Source organism: Podarcis tiliguerta (assembly GCF_965153285.1).
Source record: "Podarcis tiliguerta genome assembly, chromosome: 17".
NCBI lineage: Eukaryota > Metazoa > Chordata > Lepidosauria > Squamata > Lacertidae > Podarcis > Podarcis tiliguerta.
The window spans coordinates 27,873,552-27,895,005 of NC_139550.1; the positions used below are offsets into that span (position 1 = coordinate 27,873,552).

General features: G+C 45.6%; 1 protein-coding gene across 18 annotated transcripts in view; it reads left to right on the forward strand.

Annotated features, from left to right (window-relative positions):
• Positions 1 to 21,454, forward strand: part of SMARCA2 (SWI/SNF related BAF chromatin remodeling complex subunit ATPase 2) — a 128,711-nt gene that overhangs the window by 72,484 nt on the left and 34,773 nt on the right. For 17 of the 18 annotated variants that reach the window (XM_083419390.1, XM_083419379.1, XM_083419378.1 and 14 more), the window contains 7 exons: positions 2,273 to 2,359; positions 3,598 to 3,644; positions 3,969 to 4,135; positions 6,529 to 6,692; positions 9,195 to 9,422; positions 12,651 to 12,728; positions 17,734 to 17,952. In XM_083419390.1, coding sequence (XP_083275516.1) covers positions 2,273 to 2,359; positions 3,598 to 3,644; positions 3,969 to 4,135; positions 6,529 to 6,692; positions 9,195 to 9,422; positions 12,651 to 12,728; positions 17,734 to 17,952 — 990 coding nt within the window. Of the gene's footprint in view, positions 1 to 2,272; positions 2,360 to 3,597; positions 3,645 to 3,968; positions 4,136 to 6,528; positions 6,693 to 9,194; positions 9,423 to 12,650; positions 12,729 to 17,733; positions 18,387 to 18,482; positions 18,812 to 21,454 lie in introns of those variants that run through there. The other variant, XR_014506270.1, reaches the window with a different exon arrangement.

Genomic DNA, 21,454 nt, shown 5'->3' on the forward strand with positions numbered 1-21,454 from the left:
CAAAAACATTTAAAAACACACCCATTTTCATATCTTTATCTTTCAATGACTTATTTCCTCGACCTCCTCCCACCTCCCATTTTTGTATTCCAGTTAATAATTAAATCAGCAAATCCTTTCCATCTTTCACTGCTTTCTATCGTTTAATTATCTTAATTTATTTTAACCTTTTCTTACCATCAAAATCTTAAAATGGTACTATCTATACTTAAATCCTTATCACATTTCTACTAAAGTCATATAATTTCATTCCACCATTTCCCAACATTCCTTAATTATGCTATATTACTCTGAATAAAAGAGAGGTCCACTCTCTTTCCCAGAGCAACCCTATCCCTGATCAGCTGTGTGACCCGAAGAAGTCAACGGGAAGCCTTTGTGGGTCCTCCCCACCCCTGGCCAGTCAGGGCTTGGGAGAGGGGGTGGGAGGGTGATTTGTACATTTCCCAGTACTCCCAGTACGTTTCCAAGCACAATTCAGAGTGTTGGTGCTGACCTTGAAAGCTCTAAACAGCCTCGGCCCAGTAGACCTGAAGGAGCGTCTCCACCCCCATCGTTCTGCCTGAGGTCCAGCGCTGAGGGCCTTCTGGCGGTTCCCTCATTGCAAGAAGCAAAGCTACAGGGAACCAGGCAGAGGGCCTTCTCGGTAGTGGCGCCTGCCCTGTGGAACGCCCTCCCATCAGATGTCAAGGAGATAAACAACTACCTGACATTCAGAAGACATCTTAAGGCAGCCCTGTTCAGGGAAGTTTTTAATGTGTGACATCTTAGTGTATTTTTGGTCTTTGTGGAAGCCGCCCAGAGTGCCTGGGGAAACCCAGCCAGATGGGCAGGGTACAAATAATAAATTATTATCATTATTATTGTAGGCACTTCTCTGCTGGCAAACAGGATCATGGCCAGCGGTGGGGGGGCGGTGGTAGAGGAGGGGCTTTACCCAACTGGAAGGAATCACCCAACTGGAAGGAAAGGTCCCTGCTGTTAGTGGCCAGTCATAGGGCTGGGCGATACCTGGTTTTCAACATTGTGATCTTTCACCAGCTAAACATTGCGATATACCGATATATCACCATGTCGGAAATAAGGATGGAGCTATGTAGAGGCATTGGCTGGCTTCACGGTTTTCCCCGCATCGTGATTTTTGCCGGCGCCAGGTTCAGGGGAGAACTGAGCTGGCAGAGTTAACGAGAGGAATCGAGAGAAGCTCTGGCGGTTTTTCCTGCATCGTGATCTTTGCTTGGAACATACATGCATCACAATTCGTGATATATTGCCAGGTCAAGAATTACGAATCCGACACAGTGGAACCTCGGTTGTCAGACGTAATCTGTTCCGTAAACCATTCGACTTCCAAAACGTTCAACAACCGAGGCACAGTTTTGAAAAATGTAGAAACAGACCGCGGAAGCCTTTCGACTTGCGAGACACGTTCAAAAACGGAAGCATTTGGTTGTTGGCATTCGGGTTCCGAATTGTTCGGATTTCGAAGCGTTCGACAGCCGAGGTTCCACTGTATCACAATATGGACTTCAGACTGGTTCTGGGTGATATATCAAGATATCGCCCAGCCCTAGCCAGTAGAAAGCCCCGAAATGCAGGACGTGGCAGGATGGGATGCTGGGAAATTTGGATCCAGTAGATCTGATGCGTGGAGCCCTTAGCCAGCCAGCCTGGGGCTAATGTAGCTTTCTTTTTTTTAAATGCTTTCCTATCCTGGCTGGGGCAAGCCAGCAGGACTCACTATGTCCCACGTAGGACCAGTCTGGATAGTTGGCCTTGGTGAAGATTTGACGTTTTCATCCCCAAAAAGTTTTTGATTTGAGTTTCTACTGAAATGAGGCTGCATTTTAATGTTGTATTTTAATCTTGTTTTAAGTTGTATTTTGATCAATTGTTTTTATACCTGGTGTTAGGTGCCCTGAGCCCGGTCTTGGCTGGGGAAGGCGGAGTTTAAATAAATATTATTATTATTATTATTATTATTATTATTATTATTATTATTATTATTATGTTCCTGTGCCTCAGTGCCTCCTAGTCACAGTTTGGACATCTCCTGGCAGATTTCATTATATCCCAGGAGCAGGTTTTCAGAATAGCTGGAACATTGGAGTGCTTTGAAACCCCCCCAGCTCATGTTAACTAACATGAAATAGGAGTCTGGGATATTTAGGGGCCTAAATTGTGTCTCCTGTGTTGCATGGTCTGCCAAGTTTTGTGGGATCTTCCCCGATTTCCACTGGACTTTGTGACTTCTCATCTGTTCCTTCCTCAGGGAAAAGGAGGCGCCAAGACTCTAATGAACACCATCATGCAATTAAGAAAGATCTGCAATCACCCCTATATGTTTCAGCACATTGAGGTGAGTCAACGTCGCTCCTTTGTTATCTCAGGGGTTAATGGGATAGAGGAGACTTGGACTTTGTTCTTTCTGGTTTTAAATTATTCTGTGTAGGGCAGAGCGAAAGGGGGAAGCCCCCAGGATGTGGAAAAACAGCCTCTTTAGGGAACTTGGGGCGGGGGGGAGAAATATGTTTTTAAAAAACCAAAATGCCAGCAATAAAAGGAGGCAAAAGTGTTTGTCCCTCATATGAGGAGGAATTTTTCAGGCCCAGACACTGATCTTATGTTGCCTCACAGAGTAGTATTTATCCCATTGGAATGTAAACCCCCCCCCCCCCCCGCAATGGCTTGGCAAGGTTTACCTCACCTGGGACAGTTTACTCTGGTGGAGATCCCTCCGTAGGCCGGATCGCGTGCGCGCCCCCGCTATTTTTAGCGCCTGCGTCTTAACAGACGCAATTTCTGGCCCCTGTGTCTGCGCAGATGTCATTTTTGGCGTCTGCGATTTCTGGTGCCACGGAAGCGAGTTCCCACGCTGCGCCAGTTTAGCGCAGCATGCAGGGACTTGCTGAGTGGGCGGCTCGGTTCGTGGGCGGCTTGTGGGCCAGTTAAACTACCCCCGTGGGCCGCTTTTGGCCCAAGGGCCTTAGGTTGCTGATCCCTGCTCTACAACCTTGCAGCAAGGTCTACTCAGAACAGGTTTCACTGATGATCCGACATGCATTGGAACCACGAAACAATGCGCAAAGCTTGTTTTTGAGGATTGTCTAAGGAATCTTTTGCCTGTAACTGCATTTGTGGATCTTTCCCATAACCTAGAGTCATGTGCCACCCTGAATGATACAAAATATATTTCATCTTCTTTTAGCTTAATTGTTTTTAAAAGGTTCATTTTTATACACCATTTGCAAAGGAATGTTCAGGCAAGATTTAATCTTATTAACGTGCTATTTTATGTAAGGCATATACATATTGGTACATACTGAAATTTTTCATACTTTATTAAGATGACATGCTGTGTTACAATATAAGCTTTTCATTGGCTCTTTATTTACCAATCAATCCATTTCAATAAGTTGCAAGTAGCTTGCCAGTTGATTGACATCAGAGAAGTATGTTTATTACAATGTGGTCTATACAGTAATAAGAGAAATGCCATTTTAAAAATCGGTTATTTTAACTAGCACCACCAACCTAGGTTTATGAGTTTAGAAAGAGTTATGTCGTGTTGAGTAATTGGCTGTTCTCCATTTGCAGGAATCCTTTGCAGAACATTTGGGCTATTCAAATGGTGTCATCAATGGGTAACTATTATTTTTTACCTCCTAGAACTTGTCATCACAGAATCTTTTAGAGTTTAAGTGTTTAGATAGTTGCTTGGCTTTAGGTTGGACCTTTTCCCTTTCTGGAGTTTGTGTAGGGTTTGGGGAAGTAATCCCTGGGCACCCTAATATCTGAGAAGAAACCACACATGGTTCGTTTTCCGCGGTCCATACCAAACGTTCCGTTTAACAGCCTATAGGCGAGAAGTAGGATGTGCATAGAAATCGGGATGCCATCGGCACTGCTAATTGCATGTGCAAATGTCGCCTTGTTAATATTTATTATCCAGCCTTTTCTCTTCACAGCGCTGAGCTTTATCGGGCTTCGGGGAAGTTTGAGCTTCTCGATCGAATTCTGCCAAAGCTGCGAGCCACCAACCACCGCGTCCTCCTCTTCTGTCAAATGACGTCCCTCATGACCATCATGGAAGACTATTTTGCTTTTCGGAATTTTGCTTACCTGCGACTTGACGGTAATGTTCCAAAGTGAAAGGAGCTTGGGAAATAAATGAGGGGCGCCTTGTGATCTTGAGGCCAGGGGCTCCCGCTCTCAAACCCCTGTTTCTCCCCACCTCCAGGGCACTGAGAAGGTGTTCCCTTCCTTCACATCCGTAGCAGTGCCAGCTGCCAGCCAGAAAGTTCCTTGTTTATATCTCGCCTCAGCCACAGTGTGGTTAAGACAAGCCGCTCTTGCAACTAACTCCCTTGTCTGTATGATGTGGAGAAGAATACTTCTCTGACTTACTGGAAATGCAACTCTGAGTCAAGGCATTTTCAAGCCCTTCCAGTACTGACTCCAGTCCTTTGCAGTCTTTGTCCAAGGTGGACAAAGCTCTCCTCTTGAACTTTTTAGCTCTCCTCTTGGACCTTTTCCTCTTTTGTACAGTGGTACCTCTAGTTACAGGGACGCGGGTGGTGCTGTGGGTTAAACCACAGAGCCTAGGACTTGCCAATTAGAAGGTCGGCGGTTCGAATCCCCGTGACGGGGTGAGCTCCCGTTGCTCAGTCCCAGCTCCTGCCAACCTAGCAGTTCGAAAGCACTTCAAAGTGCAAGTAGATAAATAGGTACCGCTCCGGCGGGAAGGTAAACGGCGTTTCCGTGCGCTGCTCTGGTTCGCCAGAAGCGGCTTAGTCATGCTGGCCACATGACCCGGAAGCTGTATGCCGGCTCCCTCCGCCAATAAAGCGAGATGAGTGCCGCAACCCCAGAGTCGGTCACAACTGGACCTAATGGTCAGGGGTCCCTGATGCCACCTGATGGATGGGCGCCCACTGAACCAGGTGAGTCCCAGCGGGTTTGTTTCCAGCACGATATCCAGATTATGTTATGGGACCAAGCTGAAAGTGTGCACTCAGTTCGCTGGAGAAACACTCTAGTCCATTGATGGAAATCAGTTTATCTGGGTATTCCTCTCATCTGGTCCAATTCAGATCATAGAAGGGACCCCCAAGGGACATCCAGTCCAGCCCCCAGCAATGCAGGAATCTTATGCCCAATGTGGGATTCGAACCCACAACCCAGAGATGAAGAGTCTCATGCTGCACCAGCTGAGCTATCCCAGCGATGTTTAAGAAGCCATAGTCCTTAACACTAATTTCCCATGAGATTTTTTTTATAAAAAAAATTGAAGTTAACTCAGAAGTTAAAGTAATTTGCTTCCAAAATCTGTCTATTTTAGCATTATTTTTACCTAAAATAATGGGCGAAGTAGAGCTTGTAAATGAATTCTTCTGCAGAAATATGATAAGTTAATGTGATTTTAAAAATTAATCGCACTCCAAATCGCATGCACGCTTGTTTTTCTCTTGGGATGAGTTACTTCACTAAAGAGACTTTTTTTACCCCCTAAGTATGTAGATATACAGTGGTACCTCGGGTTAAGTACTTAATGCGTTCCGGAGGTCTATTCTTAACCTGAAACTGTTCTTAACCTGAAGCACCACTTTAGCTAATGGGGCCTCCCGCTGCTGCCGTGCCGCCAGAGCACGATTTCTGTTCTCATCCTGAAGCAAAGTTCTTAACCCAAGGTACTATTTCTGGGTTAGCGGAGTATGTAACCTGAAGCCTATGTAACCCGAGGTACCACTGTATAAATATGTATCAGTGAATTTCAGAGCATTCTCCCTTTACCTTTAGCATCAATCGCCTCTGTCTGTGACTGAAATTGAAATGTTCAGTCTTTATATATTATTAGAAGAACATACTTAGCAAAACAAAATACTTCTAGATAAGCAGCAGTTTGAGCCTTCTAATTAAAAGGTAATCCAAGGCTTCAGTAATATTAAATGCTTTGATCCCAAATGTTTTTGCTTAGCAGTCAACCTCATTTTTTCAGTAACATCACTTCAAAGTAAATGGCTCAGGATCACAGTCAAAACTGGGTGGGTTTTTTAAAATAAAAAAAATTAGAATAGCAGATGATAGTTCATCAGTACAAAATGACAAAATGCAGAATTCTGCAACTAGAACAAAGTAAATAATCACACAAGCATTTATACATTATTTTTTCCTATCCCACCATTTGGCTTTATGAATTGAATGACCCATAGCAGATAAGATCTCATACAACATACACACCATTAAATGCTCCTGCAATTTTCCTTTTTTCAGAGCCTTACAGAAGTTGGTGTCTTTGCTCCTTCCGGTTCCCCTGGAGTCCTGATAACGCTGCAAATAACAATATTTGTGCCAATGCTGGTGGTGTTTATTATAGCCGTTTATACAGACAGCTGGAGCTACAGTGGCTTGTGCTGGTTTTGAACCCTATAAAAGGACCCTGGCAAGAGAAAGGAGAATTACAGAGGACATCATCGCCTGGAGATGCTTTGCAATGACATATGCTTTTTTGCCCGCTCCTCTTTTCAGGGACGACGAAATCGGAAGACCGGGCAGCCCTGCTAAAGAAGTTCAATGAGCCCAATTCCCAGTATTTCATCTTTCTGTTGAGCACGAGGGCTGGAGGGCTGGGCTTGAACCTCCAGGCAGCGGATACCGTCATTATTTTCGACAGCGACTGGAATCCCCACCAGGTTATTTACAGACTACAATTTCTTCTTCTTCTTCTTCAAATAACTTGTTATTAGTTCTTACACATATAAGGGACACGGGTGATGCTGTGGGTTAAACCACAGAGCCTAGGACTTGTCGATCAGAAGGTCGGCAGTTCGAATCCCCGCGTCGGGGAGCTCCCGTTGCTCGGTCCCTGCTCCTGCCAACCTAGCAGTTCGAAAGCACGTCAAAGTGCAAGTAGATAAATAGGTACCACACCGGCAGGAAGGTAAATGGCGTTTCCGTGCACTGCTCTGGTTCGCCAGAAGCGGCTTAGTCATGCTGGCCACATGACCCAGAAAAACTGCAGACAGATGTTGGCTCCCTCGGCCAATAAAGCGAGATGAGCGCTGCAACCCCAGAGTCTGTCACAACTGGACCTAATGGTCAGGGGTTCCTTTCCCTTTACACATAGTTTCCAGCATAACATACTTTTAAACATCATTTTGAAATATTGGGCTATCACAGCCTAAGACAGGGGTCAGCAAACTTTTTCAGCAGGGGGCCAGTCCACTGTCCCTCAAACTTTGTGGGGGGCTGGACTATATTTTTTTGCGGGGGGAGGGGAATGAACGAATTCCTATGCCCCACAAATAACCCAAAGATGCATTTTAAATAAAAGCACACATTCTACTCATGTAAAAACACGCCGATTCCTTTACCGTCCGTGGGCTGGATTTAGAAGGCAATGGGGCTGGATCCGGCCCCCAGGCCTTAGTTTGCCTGCCCATGGCCTAAGACTTCCTTCAACCTCGACTGTGGTTTTCTAAAGTTCATCAGTTTCTCTTGCCACTCTTCTTTAGCTGGTATTTCTTCTTGTTTCCATCTTTGGGTCTTCATTTGTTACACAAAGAAACCGTTCCCTTAGCCATTAATTTTTTTGCGGCCATTGTCACATATAAGAACAATTCCCTTGCACTTTTTCGGATATCGGAGACAAGTATCCCAAGAAGAAAGGCCTCTGGTTGTTGGGGTTTTTTGTAAACATGATCTTACGCAATTTTTTTTAAATTTTTTTTTTAGTTCCATAGATATTTCATCCCACAATTCCTTAATTTTTCTGCAAGTCCACCACATGTGCCGCATCAAATTGGAAAGGAGAAAAAGTACCCTCAAAATTGGAGTGGCAACAAAAACTAATGGCGTAGCTATCAGGAAGAATAAGAGACCATGCAGATCGAGTATTTTTCAATAAATGGGGTTTATTTAAAAGTTACATAAAAGATTGCAACAATATAAAATCTGTGGCAGCCTTTGAATAGCTTCTGTTACACACCGAACAGGTTAAAGAAAGTACAGTATCTTGGCTAAGCAATTATTTTAAACAGACACAAACAGTGAATTAAATAAATACACATTTAAAGCTAGATGGAGCTGGCGAGAAGTCAATGGAGCTAGAAGAAGACTGTGATAAAGTGTAATAGATATTGACAATTCTTTGGTGTTTATCTGTTATGGTTAATTCTGAATTTGTGTTACTATTTTTAAAGTTCAATAAAGTAAATTAAAAGCTAAAGAAAAAGAAACCATTCCCTTTGCCAATTGCATCTGTTAGTGGAGGGCTGCTCTGCTTTGAGATACGATGCTGCCTTTGGCCAGCAGGGAGGTCTTAGGGGTGAAAAGTTCCTGGGAATCTTGGCCTGGGATCCTACCTAGCTGCTCCTGCAATCTCTTCTGCCAGAGGAAGATTTTTTGGCTCCCCTTTGAAAATGTCGCTGCCGACCTCTAGATAAGGAGGGTTCGGTATTAGCGCTGACAGTTGCCCAAAGTACAGTGCAGAAACGGATTGGCAGATGAGACAGGCGGGTCGCTGTTGCTTCCTGGGAGCAGGAAAGTCAGGGCAGTGGGGACGTCGGTGGGGTGCAAACGCCCCCAGGAGCATTGCCCTATTGGGAGGTCAAAAAACCCCCCCAGAACAGATGGGGGGCACAGGGAGAAGAGAAGAAGCCCCACTGCACACTGCCAGGTCGACTTCCATGGATACAGCCCCTGGTCTCGAAAGGGCAAAGCGGACATTTCTTAAAAGAGTGGGAGCTCAAATTATTAGGGAACCAGAATTGGATTATTTGTTCACCCATCTTAGGAGAGGGCAGGTGTTGGCACCACACAGCCGGTGAAATGAACTCTATCCCAAATGCACATTTCACTTAAATGCCAAAACACATGAATTTCATGAAATATATTTTATTTTGGAGCCGCCCTGAGTGGCTGGGGAAACCCAGCCAGATGGGCAGGGTATCAATAATAAATTATTATTGTATTTATTATTGTATTTATTTCGTTAAATAAGCCATGCTTCTCTCATATAATCCTGTGCACCGAAAGCTTAAAGTTTAAGCAGTTTCTGAATTTGGCACTGTGGCTTGTCATCTTTAGCCTTTGATCTTTATAGGTTTATGTATATGTAAAACTGTGGCTTCGTTTTGCTTCAGCCAGCCCCCTCTCCCGGGACTAATCCGTTCCACGCAATGTGTTTTCCACAGGACTTGCAGGCACAAGACAGAGCCCACCGCATCGGGCAGCAGAACGAAGTCCGCGTCCTGCGACTCTGCACCGTCAACAGCGTGGAAGAGAAGATCCTTGCCGCTGCCAAGTACAAGTTGAACGTGGATCAGAAGGTTATTCAAGCCGGCATGTTTGACCAGAAGTCCTCCAGCCACGAACGGAGGGCTTTTCTCCAGGCCATATTGGAGCACGAAGAAGAAAACGAGGTAGTCTGCAAGCTTGTTTTAAGCCTTGAAAATTTAAGATTGCATTCCCCTCTCCCCCACTTCCAGGATCGAATGCTCATGGTGTTATTGGCTATGTCTACTCTAAAACCAGGACGCGGGTGGCGCTGTGGGTTAAACCACAGAGCCTAGGACTTGCCGATTAGAAGGTCGGTGGTTTAAATCCCCATGACGGGGTGAGCTCCCGTTGCTCAGTCCCTGCTCCTGCCAACCTAGCAGTTCGAAAGCACGTCAAAGTGCAAGTAGATAAATAGGTACCGCTCCAGCGGGAAGGTAAACGGCGTTTCCATGCACTGCTCTGGTTCGCCGGAAGCAGCTCAGTCATGCTGGCCACAAGACCCAGAAGCTGTACGCCGGCTACCTCGGCCAATAAAGCGAGATGAGCGCCGCAACCCCAGAGTCAGTCACGACTGGACCTAATAGTCAGGGGTCCCTTTACCTTTACCTTACTCTAAAACCATGTGCCCAGGCAGTCTGAACTCTGTGGCCAGCATTAATTACCCAAGCCAAGCGAAATTGCATAGTTTGTCCTGCTTTGCATATTTGGGCATGCATATTTGCATAATTGATGCTGGTCATAGGAAGGGAAAGGAGATACGCGTTGGAAATGACAGCCATCCCTCTGGCTTCTGAAATAGCAGCAGCAGGCATTATTGACCTCATGCTTTTGTGGCCACGTTTGCAGCCATAAATGCTACTAACTTGATGAAAATGTTGTTTTGAGAGAAAGGATGCTAGCAAAGATTCCTAGCCTGAAAGCTGAATTCTGCACTGAATATGCATTCGTGTATAGATAAGACGGACAAATTAATTCTAGGGGCAAAATACATTTTTTTCCTTTCAGTAAAGTACCTCAGGGCTGAAATAAGCATGTTGCTTCTTAGCGGCTGATCAGATTATTTCTATATAAAATGAAATATTGTAATTTTGAATGTGTCTCCAAAATTGCTCAGATCCAGGCATACTTATATGATTCAGAATCATGACTTTACAAATGATAAGGACCAGGAATTGCTGGAAAATCCGGCTACGTATTTTTTAAAACCTTGTTTTGAATCCAGTGGCTGCTCATGGGAACATTTTATGGAACCACTTACGTTGTTGAATTGTTGACTCTGAACAAAAGCCTTGCATACACGTTGCAGAAATCCCTCTCTCTCCGTTTTTCCCTTTCCCAAAGCACCACTTTCTGATCATGAGTAGATTCCTTCTCTGTATCTCTTTCGTTTTTGTCATCCTACTGGCCCGATCCCCATGTGGTGCTTTTATAAAGTCCAGAAAGGGAGAGGCAATAATGGGAATTTCTGATAGGATGCTGTGATGGGCACACGCATCATCCCTCAGGGAGACCTACTATGCCAGCCTTTGCCAACGGGGCGCCCTCCAGATGGGGTGAACAGCTGTTCCGAATGGGGCTGGTGGGAAACAGATGGCAGGCATCACATTGGCGGACGCTAATTGTGTTATGGGGGGGGGTATCCTTTTTAGCATCATCTCACTTTTTAAAAATATTACATTATTTAAATAATAAAATTTGGCTTCAGTTGAGAATCCTGCATTGCAGGGGTTGGACTACATGGCCCTTAGGGGTCCCTTTGTGTTTCAATCAGCTGATCAGCAGAAATGGAAGCCCTTTCCCTTCTCCTGGGAGTGGCCTTGGGGGGGGGGGATAGACGGGAGACTCTCCCAGCCTCCCCTGCCAGCGCTGCCACCCACTCAGCTTAAATGGCAGGGGGAGACTGTTTTGAACGGCGTTTGGCTGCCTTAAAGCCCTTGGCTCCCTCCCTTCCCCTTGAAGATCTCGGCGAGACTGAGAACTTGGAAGCAAGGAGGGAGACTCACAACGGCTTTCATGAGACTTTCTCACTTTCCTTTTAAGTCCCTGAGATTGGGAGCTTAAAAGGAGGGGGGGGCTTCCAGAAGCCTTTGCAAGTTTCCCCTCCCTCCTCCATCAATGTCAGAGCACAAGGGGGTTTGACGGGGGGGGGGGGCTGTCCGCCTCTCAAATTTGGCCCCCCAGGCAGATACTAATAAGCAGGGACGCGCTGTGGTCTGAACCACTGAGCCTCTTGGGCTTGCCGATCGGAAGGTCGGCAGTTCGAATCCCTGCAATGGAGTGAGCTCCCGTTGCTCTGTCCCAGCTCCTGAGTACCTAGCAGTTCAAAAGCATGCCAGTGCAAGTAGATAAATAGGTACCACTGTGGCGGGAAGGTAAACAGCGTTTCCGTGCGCTCTGGTTTCCATCGCGGTGTCCCATTGCGCCAGAAGCGGTTTAGTCCTGCTGGCCACATGACCTGGAAAGCTGTCTGCGGTCAGATGCCGGTCCCTCGGCCTGAAAGCAAGATGAGCGCTGTAACCCCATAGTCACCTTTGACTGGACTTAACCGTCCAGGGGTCCTTTTCCTCCCCCACTTTTTTCTTTTTTTCTTTTTACTAATAAGCACCTGGCTAATGGAGCCAGAAAGAATTCCCTTCTCTTAGCCTGCCTGGTTCTGCAGTTCTTTGGGTCCAAGCCAAAGGGGCTGCAATGAAGACTAATCTGCCACATTTTTTGCGTGTCTTTGCCCCTTCCCCAAGCCCTCTCCTGTCCCTGCCGTATTTTGCCAGATAGCCATTCCGTGAGCGACAGTGCAGTCTTCCTGCTGTCTATACAGAAGTCTGTGCACTTGCTCGGGAGCAGTGGCGCTGTGCGTGTCGGAGCAGAGCTATGGCAATGACCTCCTGGCCAGGGCATAGCAGCTGCCCAGCTGGGCTGGGGCAGGGTGGGTGCGCTATTGAAGGCAGGCAGGTGCACCTGCAGGAAGGCCACTGGCTCACCTGAATGGCTGCCGCCTCGTTCCCCCCCCCTTTCCACCCAGGTAAGCAGCAGTGAGGGGAGGGCATCTCTGCCCCCCAACACATGCCACTGCTGCTTGGGAATAAATCCAGTTGAACTTGAACTTCCTTCTGAACAAATATGCAGGTTTTCAATATACTTCCTACGAAGGAAGACCAGAAATTGTATTAAATTACCAAAAATAAATAAATACATCATTGTAAAATTCAGAACAATTTTCTTTCTATAGGCTTCCATTATTTCTTGCATATGGTTTGCGGTTGTTCAGACTGGGCAAATCGACAGATGCTTTTTACACATGTCTCATTAATGTCTGTGCCTCTTGTGGTGGGTGCATTCCTGTAAATTCTGTGATTTTTTCTTCTCTCCTGCAGGAAGAGGATGAAGTTCCCGATGATGAGACTCTGAATCAGATGATTGCGCGGCGCGAAGAGGAATTCGATCTTTTCATGGTAATGATACCATACAATCCTACTTTAAATCTTCCTTCCTTTGATTCCCTTTGCAGCTCACTTCCTAGCCTAGTGGTAGAGTTCTGCTTCAGTACTTTTTGAAATTCTGAAGATAGGGAATGTTGGCACTGTCTGGGCCAAAGACCTTTTCTCCTTTCTGGAGCATCCTTTTCCATAAATGCACCCTCCTCGATAATGGCCTTTTCAGGGGCCAGCGAAGGTTTGCACAGTCCCCTTTGGTTCACTTGAAATCATAATAATATAATAATAATTTATTATCCATACCCTGCACATCTGGCTGGGTTTCCCCAGCCACTCTGGGCAGCTTCCAGCAAAATGTTACAAAACAATAATTCATCAAATATTAAAAAATTCTCTAAACAAGGCTGCCTTCAGATGTCTTCTAAAAGTCAGATAGTTGTTTATTTCCTTGACATCTGATGGGAGGGCATTCCACAGGGCGGGCGCCACCACGGAGAAGGCCCTCTACCTGGTTCCCTGTAACCTCACTTCTTGCAATGATGGAACCGCCAGAAGGCCCTCGAAGCTGGACCTCAGTGTCTGGGCTGAACGATGGGGGTGGAGACACTCCTTCAGGTCTACTGGGCTGAGGCCGTTTAGGGCTTTCAAGGTCAGCACCAATACTTTGAATTGTGCTCGGAAATGTACTGGGAGCCAGTGTAGGTCTTTCAAGACCGGTGTTATGTGGTCTCGGGGGCCGCTCCCAGTCCCCAATCTAGCTGCCACATTCTGGATTAGTTGCAGTTTCCGGGTCACCTTCAAAGGTAGCTCCACGTTGAGCACATGGCAGTAGTCCACGCAGGAGATAATGGTGCAGCCATGGTTGAAAATACATCACATGAACTTGTAAAGTTGTAAATTCTGGTAGGTAGTTGTGTTAGTCTGACGCAATAGATAGATGATAGATAGATAGATAGATAGATAGATAGTCCAGTAGCACCTTAGAGACCAACTAAGTTCGTTCTTGGTATAAGCTTTCGTGTGCATCTGAAGAAGTGTGCATGCAGACGAAAGCTTATACCAAGAACGAACTTATTTGGTCTCTAAGATGCTACTGGACAATTTTTTTAGTAAAGTTGTGTTCCTGTTCTGAGAATTGAGCCCCTGTGTTGCCCAGTATGGAGGGAAATGAATGGATCTGAATCTGCCGCGATCTCCAAATTTTTTGCTGATGAACCAGATGAGTTGTTCTTTGTTCCTTCCTACAAAACCAGTATGAAACATGCTCAGTGGACTGACTCAAAGTCTTGGAGGGGCTGCCTTTCCCCCGGTGTGCCACAAGAGGCTGCTGTTGCGCCTGCTCGGCTGATAATCCAACTGGTCGCTCCTCTTCGCCTTTCCTGCCCCTGTCCCTTTCCGTTGCTTCTCCGCCACAGATCTGGGGAAATGAAAGCAAGCAGCTGCTGCTGCGTCCAGAAAGAGTGTTTCACTGCAAGAATAGCTATCGGTGGCTGTTTGTTTGCCGCCCTTATCTGGCAGCAGTCAAGGCTGCGTACAAATTAAGCTGCACAACAAAAATCACTAAATCAGAACAATGGACACAGCGCATTTTTAAAAGCCACCTTTTTCAGACAGCAAAAATGAAGGAACGCTTTTGGGTTGTATCATTGTGCAGAACGTTAGGAGGGGCTAAGAGCAGTGGATTTATAACAATGGATAAGAATCAGGGAATTGGCCATATTCACGAACCAAGGAAGGGAAGGGGCTGGGAGGCCAGTCAAAGAGCAGGAGCGCAAATGATTACAGTCAATCTCACAGCACGGGCATCTTAAAAGCTATATCTGGCATTTGGGGTACCTGCAAGCTCCCCGTACCCTTGAGTGTAGCATCTCAAATTTCCTAACCTGTGTATGGCATCACTACGCTGTTGGGGCTGAGGCAAATAAAATGGTCTTTCTCCCCCAAAACCACTTCTTTCCTGCCTCCCTTCCGTGAAATGAGCCTGCAAGCTCCTTTTGAAACAAAACGACCTAGCTCCCTCTGCCTTCCTTTTGAAGGGCCAACATTATGGTGACGTTAAGCAGAGTTGTTGTTGTTGTTTAGTCGTGTCCGACTCTTCATGACCCCATGGACCAGATCACGCCAGGCACTTCTGTCTTCCCCTGCTTCCCGCAGTTTGGTCAAACTCATGTTGGTAGCTTCGTGAACACCGTCCAACCATCTTGTCCTCTGTCGTCCCCTTCTCCTTGTGCCCTCCATCTTTCCCAACATCAGGGTCTTTTCCAGGGAGTCTTCTCTTCTCATGAGGTGGCCAAAGTCTTGGAGCCTCAGCTTCAGAATCTGTCCTTCCAGTGAGCACTCAGGGCTGATTTCCTTCAGAATGGATAGGTTTGCTCTTCTTGCAGTCCATGGGACTCTCTAGAGTCTCCTCCAGCACCATAATTCAAAAGCATCAATTCTTCGGCGATCAGTCTTCTTCATGGTCCAGCTCTCACTTCCATACATCACTACTGGGAAAACCATAGCTTGAACTATACGGACCTTTGTTGGCAAGGCGATGTCTCTGCTTTTTAAGATGCTGTAAGCAGAGTTACAGGGCAGTAATACAGACCCACTGACATAAAAACATAGGTAATTAGAAGTACCCATGTTTAAAATCATAGAGATACCCAGCACCCACACATATTTTGCGTGCCTCACCTTTCTCATGGGCTAAACTCATATTACCATAGCAGAGAACATGAGCCAAGAGCACCTTGCATAAATAATTTTTATGCTGACCAGGATGCTTTCCCTTCTTCATTTGGATAAGTTAATGAAAGCTTCCATGCTCTTGTTGATCAATTTGTGGGAGTTTGGTGACTGTCGTTGCCCTCAAATGCCCCTTCAGGAATGCACATAATTAAAAATATTTCAAACTGCGTCTTCAACTCACGCCTTGCAAATGAATTAAGCCACCTCTGGAAGAAGAATATCCTGCACATTATTCATCTTACAGCACAGCCATTATCAGTGGTGTGCATTGCAAAATGGCTTGGGCTCTGTGTCGGCCTTTCTTCGGTGCGCAAGCCCATAATTATTTCAAAGCTGCAAGGCATGATAGTGTTGAGACTATATGTCATGTCATATCCAGTCCTATAGACATACAAGAGCTCAGGATGTTTTTTCCCCAAAGCTGCCCGATAAATGAGGATCCCTTCTCAAGCTTCATTCATCTCGGTATGGAAGTGGTTGGCTGGTTGGCTTATTAAACTGGAGTAATCCATTGGAAAGCACATCCACAATCCAAGTTTGTCTCTTGAGCTTGAAAAGTAGACTCAAACCTTGGCATTTCTTGCACACAGTCACAGTTCCGCTGTTTTCTGTGGAGGTAGAAACCTTAGCCAACCTTCCATATTTTTTGCAGTGTGGGGTCTTTCTGGCCAGGCTGTTGGTTCTCCTTGTGCCTTTTCCAAGAGCCTCTGTTTCATTCCTCCTCTGCCATTCCCTTTGGCTTTCTGGTTTTCCTCAGCCAGCCAGCCAGCAATCTATGCCTCTGGAACCCACTTAATCCTCACTGGGCTCTTTCTGCCCCCTTCTCAAGTGTTTCCCCCTTAATTTTTCTTACATATGTTTTTCATAGTCCGACACAGCTTGAGGTTTCCCCGAACCTGTTGCCACCTGCTTTTTGTACGTAGATTGTTCTGTTTTGGCTACATAAGGATCCGCACACAGAATAAAATCACTATTAGTATATAGGAGGAAACATTTCTTATTCTTAGACCCTGGTGTCAACCAAGTTTGTCCTTGGAATTTTTTCTGCCTGCTCATATATTTGGAGCTGACCTTTCCCCATGCCTTGGGCAAATCACATTAGAAGTATTTTTGTCTCCTGCCATCACATTAGTTTGGGGAAAGGGGTGTTTAAAAATACTTCTTTGCCTGCACAAAAATTTCATTGTATGCTGTCTCCTCAAAGGAGTTGTCCTGTTCAGAGTTCAAGCCAGCCGTTTCTTCCAAGGAGGGCATCCCATTCTTCCCCCAGCAGCCATGATCCAGTTGTTCTTTTCTGATTTTCCCTCTATTATCTGTGGCTTCTCAGAATTGTTAAATGTTTTTTGTACTTTTCAAGTCTCAAGGTTCCCCACAAGCATGCAGATAACACCCTCTTGTTTGGGCTACATCTCTGTTCGTGCTCACTATCTGAGTTGACATGCGTACCAGCTACCGTTGTCGTAAATTTCAGAGGTGCTGTTTGCAGATATTCCTGTACTTTTCTTACGTTCCTGTTGTGTGGGACCGTCGGCAGGAAAGCAAGGATTGAATAGCACGCATCCAGTGAAGTGAATTCTTCTCCACCGTAATAAAATTCGTTAGTCTTTGTTTCTGCTGCAAAAGACTAAAATAGCCACCCCTCTGAAACAGAACGGACTTCTGAGGTTCTGTAAGTTGGAAGTGCTTGCTAGTTTATTTATCTTTTTTAAGTACCGTTTATCATCACCTCTGGAATTTATTTACTTGTTGGAAAAACCATTCAGATGTCTGAATATATCCCAGTGATGTTTACAGAAAGTTTATTCAAATGTAGTAAGGACTTTAAGGTCTTCGTACCGCTGTGTAATAGATGGCTGATATTTATCCTTCTAGGACTGGAGTGTAAGTCTCTTTAGTGACCATTAGGGCATGTAAAATTCATTCTCCATTACAGGTACTGCAAATGTTGGCATTTGGCAAACATTAATGCACAGGCAAAACAGCTCCAACAAAATACGTTCTAGTTTGCGGAAGCCTTGAAAGTGCCCCTTCCTCCTTTTTTCTTTATTTTTTTTTTCCTCTTGGTAATTTTAAAAAAAGAACCCACCCAATTTTCAGAAATTACCTGTCACGGTAATTTGCATTTAGTTGAGATTTATTTGAATAAATGTTAAGTCATTTGATAAAAAATAAATTGAAGGGAACTTTGCTGAGAGAAAAGAAATGGCCGAAAATTCTGCAAACCACCAGCTAGTTCCAAGCTTCCAGCTTGCTAGAAATGTCTCAAGGGCGTCCTGTGTTGTTCCCGCAGCGAATGGACCTGGACCGGCGCAGAGAGGATGCTCGGAACCCGAAGCGGAAGCCGCGCTTGATGGAGGAAGACGAGCTGCCGTCCTGGATAATCAAGGACGATGCCGAAGTGGAAAGGCTCACCTGCGAAGAGGAGGAGGAGAAGATATTTGGGAGGGGGTCGCGCCAGCGCAGGGATGTGGACTACAGCGATGCTCTGACGGAGAAACAGTGGCTGAGGGTATGTACCATCTCTTCCTTCCTTGACGAGATTCCTTTGTCTATTGATGGGGAGTTAGAGCGATTTGGGCGGCAAAATGGAACCACGCATGGCAGGGGGCAGGCTGTGAAGGAACAACTGTGAAATCCCCTCTCTGTCCCAGTATGAACTGCAAAACGGTGGTTGCTGAGGCTTGGAGAGCATGGTCTTGCTTTTCCAGCTCTGGACCCTGATGCCCATGGAGGGATACGGTTATCTTTTCCCTCCCACAGGGTACAGGGCAGTTTCTTGACGGGGAAACGAGAAATATCGGAGTCCGGGGATGCGTGTGTCTCGGCACACATCTGCAACCCCAAATTTCACCCTAATTAATCTATCTGGGACTCTGCCCCATTAGCAACTTAAATGTCCTTGCAGGCGGGAGGAATCAGGACTGGAGATACAGTGGTACCTTGGTTCTCAAACTTAATCCGTTCCGGATCTTCCAAAACCAAAGCGTTCCAAAACCAAGACGCTCTTTCCCATAGAAAGTAATGAAAAACGGATTACAGTAATCCGTTCCAGACTTTTAAAAACAACCCCTAAATCAGCAATTTAACATGAATTTTACTATCTAACGAGACCATTGGTCCATAAAATGAAAGCAGCAATCAATGTACTGTGCCATAAAATAAATAAAACAGTATTGTAGATGATAAAAATTAAAATTAAAAAAATTTCTTACCTGCACTGATGATAGTCATTGTTTGGATGGGGGCCTTTTATCCATTTCCGCAGTCACACAATCAAATGAATCAGTCAATCAATAGCTGAACTGGGATCCACACAGTCACAAAAACAAATTCACTGAAAAAGCCTCAAAAAAAAAAAAAAAAAAAAACGCAGAATAAATAGCAAAAACAAAAGCACCGAATATAAGCTCCAAATATCACCTTAGAACACTGCAATCGGAAACGGAAGGCTTGAATTACAACGGGGGGGGGGGGCACAAATCAGTAGCGCAACAGGAAACACAGGGGGACTCAAAATGGAGCACGTTCGGCTTTTGACAAAAGTTGGAAAACCAGAACACCTACTTCCGGTTTTGCAGTGTCCGGGTTCCAAGTTGTTCGTGAACTAAGCTGTTCGAAAACTGAGGTACCACTGTACTGTTTTAGTTTCAAAGTGGTCAGAGCTCTTAAAAGCTTTTCTGACATCCTGGATAGCCAGGATTAGGGCTGCTGCCTTGGAAGGTGCATCTTCTGATTTTGCTTCCCATCCTCGTTCAGGATACGGTAAGGGGCTTGATGAAGGCAGGGAAACTTCCAGCTTTGGGCCCCCTCCCTGCCTCCCTGTTTTCATGCCTGGGAGTCCCCTTAGTACACAGAATCCAAAACTCTTCTCTTGTCCATGGATGGTCCCATTTTGCCGCCCTGTTGATAGGCACGGCATCAATAAGTTTTCTATTAAAAGGAAATATTACGCGGATAGAGAATAAAACTTGGTCCATCAAGATTTCCTACTCCAGTTAAAGGTCAACGTAATCTTTTCGGGTGGTTCGTATTGCTCAGACGCCGTCTGCACTGCAAATGCCTCTCTGCCTGGCTCTTTCTCCATGTCACTCATATAATTATAAACACTTCTTAATTGGATGCAGGCAGTTTCTTGCCATTTAGTAAATCGCTAATTACTATGTGTCACATGTCTGGTTGGGGAAATGATTAAAATCTCCCTTAGAAGTTTACAAAGGCATTCATTCTTGCTGCCTTCGTGGCCTTATGCCTGCTAGACAAGGCTGAGATCCAAAAACCTGCCTCAGAATGAGAAACGGGATAGGCCATTTAAGATTTAAATTCTTATCTGTCCAGATGTTTTGATTCTTCAGAGGATCCTCATTACAATATCCCCAAATGCTCTAGCCTGTCAGTTGCTTATGTTGATGAAACATCTGGCTCTTGCTTGCTTGGGACAGAGGGGCCACTCCAGAAAATTCAAATGCAGTTGCATCCCTGTCTGGAAAGGAAAATAGATTTCCATGCTGCAATTTCTGCATCGGGGGGATTAACAAGTAAATGGCAGCTATGAAAACCTTTAGTGCAGATGTGCAGAAGTGATACTGCCGTGTGTTTCCATTGGCCACTGAGGCAGAGGTGATCTACACGGCCCCTTTCCAGAAATAGGGGTTAGGCTTCAAAGACTTGTAAGTGGGAGAAGAAATTACTATTATTATTATTATTATTATTATTATTATTATTATTATTATTTACATACATACCCCTCCCATCTGGCTGGGTTTCACCAGCCACTCTGGGCAGCTTCCAAGCAGGGATTAAAAATCCATAAAAACATCAGTCATTAAAAACTTCCCTAAACAGGGCTGCCTTCAGATGTCTTTTAAATAATCAGATAGTTGTTTATTTCCTTGACACCTGCTGGGAGGGCGTTCCACAGGGCAGGCGCCACCACCGAGAAGGCCCTCTGCCTGGTTCCCTGCAACCTCACTTCTCGCAGGGAGGGGAAATAGAGAGAGAGAGAAATAGTTGCTGGCACTGATCAGTTAATGTTTTTCCAAGATCTCAAACTTGGCGCTCCTAGCCAGCTAGCAACTGTACCCTCCGTACGGCACCAGCTGCAGCTGCCCCACGGGACGCCATCGCAAACTGCCCTGCTGCCAAATCAGACCATGGGTCTATCTACTCCAATATGGTCACTTCTGATTGACAGCTGTACTCCAGGTGTTCAGGCATGAGTCTTCCCAGTCCTTCCTGGAGATCCTCTGGATTGAAATGTGCATCCTTTGCATGCAAGGCATCAATTGCACCACTGAGCTATGGCACATTCCCTTGCTAGCCTCTACCCCTGCTTTGTGCCTTTAAGTGAGGACATTGAGTTCCCAGCAGTGGTCCCCTTTTTGTTGTTACTTCGAAGTGCTCAGCATCACCGGCGCACAATATGCACCTCCTTACCAGGGGCTGCCCAGAAAACACCCGCTACAAAATCCTTCCTAGTCCATTTCCCCTCCTGTAATTGGCCAGGAGTGACTGTTCTTAGGAAACATCAGCAGAATGCAGCAGGAGACAGAATCAGAATTCAAAATGACCTTACACATTGGAGACCAGGGCCCAAGCTAACGAAACTGATTTCAATAGGGACAAATGTCAGGTTCTGCGCTTAGGCAGGAAGAACCAGGTGCACGAATATAGGATGGGGGACACCTGGCTTTCCAGTAGCACATTTGAAAAGGATCTAGGGGTCTTGGTGGACCACAAGCTGAAGATGATGCAGCTATTCTAGGCTGCATCAACAGAAGTCTAGGGTCCAGACCAAGGGAAGTCATAGTCCCGCTCTGTTCTGCCTTGGTCAGACCACACCTGGAGCACTATGTCCAGTTCTGGGTGCCACAATTTAAGAAGCATATTGACAAGCTGGAATGTGTGCAGAGGAGGGTGACCAAGAAGATCAAGGGTCTGGAAACCAAGCATTATAAGGAATGGTTGAAGGAGCTGGGCATGTTTATTCTGGAAAAGATATGAGGAGAAATGAG